This window comes from Fistularia commersonii, chromosome 19 (assembly GCF_037954325.1).
Source record: "Fistularia commersonii isolate RoL2024-O1a breed Wild chromosome 19, RoL_Fcom_v1.0, whole genome shotgun sequence".
Lineage (NCBI taxonomy): Eukaryota > Metazoa > Chordata > Actinopteri > Syngnathiformes > Fistulariidae > Fistularia > Fistularia commersonii.
The window spans coordinates 13,928,769-13,934,768 of record NC_141302.1 but is presented as its reverse complement, the minus strand read 5'-3'; the positions used below and the strand labels follow the sequence as shown (position 1 = coordinate 13,934,768).

General features: G+C 40.6%; 1 protein-coding gene across 1 annotated transcript; it reads left to right on the top strand.

Moving 5' to 3' along the window:
* Positions 1-835: 835 nt before the first annotated feature.
* On the top strand, positions 836-3,862 carry LOC147223867 (uncharacterized). Its single transcript, XM_086165838.1, has 5 exons — positions 836-934; positions 1,081-1,758; positions 1,840-1,965; positions 3,261-3,304; positions 3,627-3,862. The coding sequence occupies exons 1-5, from the start codon at positions 880-882 to the stop codon at positions 3,834-3,836; spliced, it is 1,113 nt and encodes a 370-aa protein (XP_086021964.1). The 5' UTR covers positions 836-879; the 3' UTR covers positions 3,837-3,862.
* Positions 3,863-6,000: the final 2,138 nt, after the last annotated feature.

The following is a 6,000-nucleotide window of genomic DNA, read 5'->3' as shown; positions in this document are numbered from 1 at the left end:
TTGCTGGCCTGGGGTCCCCCAAGAGGAGCTGGACCATATGGCAGGGGGAGGGAGGTCTGGGCCTCACTGCTCCGGCTGCTGCCACCACGACCCGACTCCTGATGGATGGATGGAAGTCATCGACTTGATTCGCATGCCCTTCCAGTCACAACTCTGCATTTATAAGGAATTGAAACTGGCACAAGCAGAACATTTGCTAGAGTCCGCTTTGTGCTGCATTGTGTATTTCACAATATTGTTGTAGTAGAATGAACCAAGTGAAAACACAAGGTCTAATTATACTGCCTCTGCTTTTGAGACCCCCCCAAAAATTCTCCTTTAGCGCCATAAACCTCCTGTCAAATATGCAAAAGCACTGTCCTTCAGAATGTTTTTGGGTGCCAGGCAAGGAGTCCCTTGCCCACTTACACCTTATGACAATGAGGTCATGACTAGAGCTCATGAAGTTTGTGTCATTTCAGATGTAATAATGAGAAAGATTTTTGAGAGTCTTCCTCTCATGACAACACAGTAATATTACACAGTATTACACAGTAGTCTCCAGATAAAGGTCTAGAGACTACAAAGCAGAGGCTAACAGACATGGCCGTTCTGAGACCGGCAGAATAAATAAACTTGTCGGACAGTCCAGCTGAGGTCAACTCTCACTGTCAGGGTGATTAGACAGTAGAAGTTGACGGGAAAAATTCTACTTTCACTCGTTTTGACGACATCGTGTTTTTGGAATGTACCGCACGAAGATGATTGGGGGAGCAGTGATCATGTGATCGATGGCAGTCACAGACTCCTCTCTGATTGGCCGATCAAATTCTGTCCTGCATTATAAAACTACTGATTAAACATAGATTCTCTCCAGTGAAGGTGGTGGTTTCAACCAGCATGACTCCTGCAACTGTCTTTTTTCATGTGGCAAGTTTGCTGCTGGTGAGAACAGGTGAGCATCATATTTTTATTTCATTTTCATTTTCATTTTTTTTTCTTTCAAGTAATACCATATATGTTATGGTAATAAAACTTTGAACTTTGCATGAACTTTGCATTTGCTTTCTTTCTTTATTTCCTTCTCATCTTACATTGCAGCTTCATCATCCTTTCTCGAGCAATTTTCTGTTAATGTGGGTGAAGACTTGGTGTTGAAATGTTTCTATAAAGGGTCTAAATATCCATATATGTTTTTCTGGTATAAACAAACTATTGGACAGAAGCCAAATCTCATGGTGACATTTAATAAACAATTCAAATTACCTCTTTTTAACAATGAATTTAAAAATAAACGCTTTGGATTTGACAGTTCTAATGACCAAAAGAATTTAAAAATCTCAAATGTACAAATTTCAGACTCAGCCACTTATTTCTGCATGGTTAACTTTCTCGACGGATTTGAATTTCTGAGCGGCATCACGGTCAGTGTGAGGGATTCAAGTCTGAACGTCAATCTTTCTTTTCTCGACTCACCATCTGGGACCCTCCAGCCAGGAGGCTCTGGGACTCTGACATGTTCAATCCAATCCGGGACTTGTGATACAGGACACAGTGTTTACTGGTTCAAAGACTCAAAGGAATCTCAACTAGAAATTATTTACACTCACGAAGGCAGGGAGGATCAGTGTGAGAGAAAACCTGGGACCCAAACACACACCTGTTTCTACCAGTTATCGATACAGAATCTGACTGTCTCTCACACTGGAACCTACCGCTGTGCTGTTGCATCTTGTGGACAGATACTGTTTGGAAACAGTAAAGCTCTGGACTCACGGGGTTAGTAGAAGACTTGAATTATCAGTTTAATTGGGTGGTGAAATGAAACTAAAGCTCAAAACTTCTATTTCACGATGATAGGCGGTGTGAACTCCAGTGTATCGATTCATGTGCTGTGTGGAGGTTTGACCTTCACCACCATCCTGGTCTTTTTCTTGGCTTTTACTGTATACAGACTCTACAAGGCAAACAGCTGCCAACACACAGGTAGGATATACTTTTTTTGAACTTCATGTTTACCGTTCATGGTCCTAATGAGATATTGTGTTATGAATAGAACATGCCAATGTCATCATTTCTGCAGTCAATGTCATGATTTATTAGCTGCAAATGTTGGAGTAAGCTGAGGGACTTTTTTTTTATTCATACGATATTAAAAACACCATTCGGAACATCATATCATGTGTCTGACATTTACATTGAGTTGTTCATCTTGTAGCAATAGTTGTCCCTTCATCATGGCACCTGTTCATGGATGTCGGAAATTGGGTAGGAAGTGACCACATTGTCCTTATAGTCAATGTGTTAGAAGAGGGAAAAATGTGCAAGTGTAGGGATTTGACTACACAATTGGGTCAGAGCTTCTGTGAAACTGCAGTTCTTGTGGGGTGTTGTCTGTCTTTGGTGGTCACTAACAAAAGTGGGACTGGTGACTTGGTCATGGCTGACGCAGCTTCACCGATGAATATATGAATATGTGAATATAGGGAGCAAAGGCTGGCCCACATGATCCGATTCAACGGGAATGCAACTGTTGTTCAAATTGCCGAAAAAGCTGAGTCTATTTCTGATAGAAAGTTGTCAGCACACAGTGATTCATGGTTTGTTGCATACGGGGGCTGCATAGCTACAGATCAGATCAGATTCGATCATATCAACTTTTATTATCCTGTGACGGCAAATTCATCTTGGGCCGTTGGTATAGTACAGCTGAATTCCTCACACACCCAACAAACATACCATCATCCCACACAAGTTGCTCCTCAATACACGAGTCATGCAGTTACAAACTATTGGTGGAGGAGTTGTGTGAATTGAATTGAATTGAATTGAATGTCAAGAATAGTTGGAAAGGAACTACAGATATTGCAGCAGTCTGTTGGCTGGGATGTGCAAGTGTATCAGAAAAAACAAATAAAAATAGGGAGGCCCAATAACACAACGCCATAAAAAGACCAAGAATTTATATTCATCCTTGTAGGCCCGAGGTGCAATAAAAAAACAATACAGTAGAACAGCAGCCCGCGAACGCCCCTAATCATGAACAGATCTGCCCACGAACAGTTTTCGAATCTGTCATCCATGAAGAACAGGAATTCAAGGATCTGCTGCTAAAATCTTGATAAAATTACTTCAGTAGATACCACACCCTGCTTGAATCAAGTGGTTTTCTTCGATGTATTTTATGAACTCATTTCAGTTATATATTCACTGTTGTTTTGAATGTATGAACTTCAATACATTTTGTAAAAGTGATTTTTTTTTTCCTTTTCAATCACCAGACTCACAAGACAGATCTCCATCCACCCCCAGCCCTGGTGCAGCGGTACGCTGATTTACTATCAATGTTTAGGCCACATATTTTGAAGCAGAATATAACAACATGGATTATTTCACTTTTAAAGGACAAAGATTATAAAGGGAAGTTATGACAGTTATGCTTTACCTGTACTGGCTTGTTCAAGGTTTATTACTGCTATTTTAACTACAACTTGACAACTGAGAAGCGCAAAAATATCCAACTCATGCTATCCAAAGTAGTGATGATAAAAAAGAAAAAAACATTTCATTTGTTGAGGATCTACTTCCATTTATCGGTCATGGCATGTATGAGTGTATGACAATCCTGTTTTATGTGAAATTAACAGGATCGCCAAGAAGCAGAGAACCTCCAATATGCTGCTCTAACAGTTGTCAAGGCAAGAGGATCAAGAAGACTGACGGAGGAAACCTCAGATCAGTGTTTGTATTCCAGTGTAAGACATGAGACGGACATGGTTCCTGTCATTTCTCATGAAGATGCAGATGTTCTTGAATGTTCAGATACATTGGAGCATGTCAGTCAGAACATACAATAAACCATCACTCCTGTGCTGACATCGTCTGCTGGTCTTCTCTGCTTGTTTTCGGTAAAAGGTTGACTGTTCAACTTGCATTTCTATGGTTACAACAACTGAAGTTTACACCTGTTGAAAAATAAATTATCTTTTTTTTTCTTCTCACATGGTCTGCTGTTCTTCTCCAGATGGTTTCATGAGTTGATTGTGGATCAGAAACCCCATGAAGAGAGGTATCTGCTGCAGTCACTAGTGTTAAGAAGTTTTATCATGGTGGGCGTTTTATTCACTTTCTATAAAGCCATCACACAATAATAAGAAGAAAGGGAAATGAAAAACTCCAGTCACTGGTTTCTCGGTCCCCTCTCCACCATCGCCCCTGTTCACAAACAGGACATCTAACATACTGTATGTGGCTATTTATTTTCCATCCCCCTCTATGCTGCTTGGATGTAAATGGGGTTCTGTATCTATCGCTGGTTCTTTTCTTCATCTGTGTCTTTTCCTGTGTGTTTTTTCCACTTTATTGGTCGTGATATTAAAAAAAAACAATCACAAGGTGAGATAACACAACAAATAATAACCTATCAGCTGTTTTGAACAGTTAAAGACTGTGTGAGTATGTGACTAGTATAAACTCCATTTCAAAAAATATACATATATCCTAATGAAGCCAACAAAAATCAATTGTTACAGGGAAGCAATATCCTCAAATATGTGTACTTCCTGATGCAGGCATCACAGTGATAACAAAACGCATGAATACTTTATAAGAATAAGAAGAGCTAATGAATGAGGAAAATGAAAGGGAATGAAGAGCAGAAGAGGTGATTATTTTCCACCACGAAGTTGAATAGGCTGAATAGACTTTTTAACAATTTCAATTCAGCGTTCGACATCATAATCTTGCAACAGCTGATCACCAAACTACAGCTGGGGTTCAACACCTCCCTCTGCAACTGGCTGCTGGACTTCTTCTGTGAGAGGCCGCAAGCGGTACGAGTGAGCAACAACATCTGGTGCAGCATCACACTCAGCACAGGAGCCCCTCAGGGCTGTGTGCCCAGTCCCCTGCTCTTCACCCTGCTGACTCACAGCTGCAAACCCACTTACAGCACCAATCACGTGTTTTTGTTTACCTTTGTTTTTCTTTCAAGTATCACCATGCTTTCTGCATGGCTGAGGTTTGGCTGAGGTCATGCAACTCCCCTGACCAATTGGGCTGCACTACTGCAGATGTGCTTCCAAATTCAGCTTATAATTTACTAGTGTCTCTTGTACTGTATGTGCTGGCACTAATAATTACAACATCTTGTCCGGTGTTTACTGAATCTTCATATTCATGCTTTGCAAAAAGGCCAAATCATTTCATGTGATGGCTTTTCCGCATACTTCAGTTCTGTCTATATTATTTACTGTAAATTACTTCACACAAACACTTCATACACCTTTTCCTTGCTCATCTCCTTTTTTAAATTCCAGAACCCATTTTGGCCCTCAAGTCAAAAAGCTTGCCCCCCTTTGCTCGAAGCCATAGACTATCACTGGTCTCATTACTGTCTTGCACACCTTTCATTTAATATTGACTGATTCCTGTCAGCAGTCAAGTGAACCCTGATCTCTCCCTCACCTTGTTTCATTTTCTCATGTTTATTTCAATGCATCATTTGCTATAGACTTGATTTGCTCATTCTGTTTGGCATTTATATGCATTGTATGCTCTTTCTTACTCGCCAAGCTTTGGTTCTTCACGCACCCCCTTCCAACACTTCCGTCTCACCTCAACAGGATGTAAATGTGGTTCTGATTTTCTTACTGTTTCTTCTCTTCACCTATCACTTATCTGGCCTTTTCCTTTTCCTGTGCGTATTTTTTCCTGTGTGTATGTTTTTTTTTGACCCATTGTTAGCGACACTGAAGACAATCACAAGGTGAGATGACTTTGTTTCACCAAATATAAGAAAGCAGGAGGAGCTCTGTCAATTTGGAGGCCATGTAGCTTCTCTGCACAAATTTAAAGTTCATACAAGCCAAAATAAGACAGTGGACATTTTAATGTATTAGCTGGTTTGCAGAGTTGCATTGGATATGGGAGGCATTGTCCATCAGCAATGATAGCTTTACAGCCACCCTCTTCTCTCCCACCACTTGCACTGAGTTCACAGGATGGAGCTAGCCTTCCTCA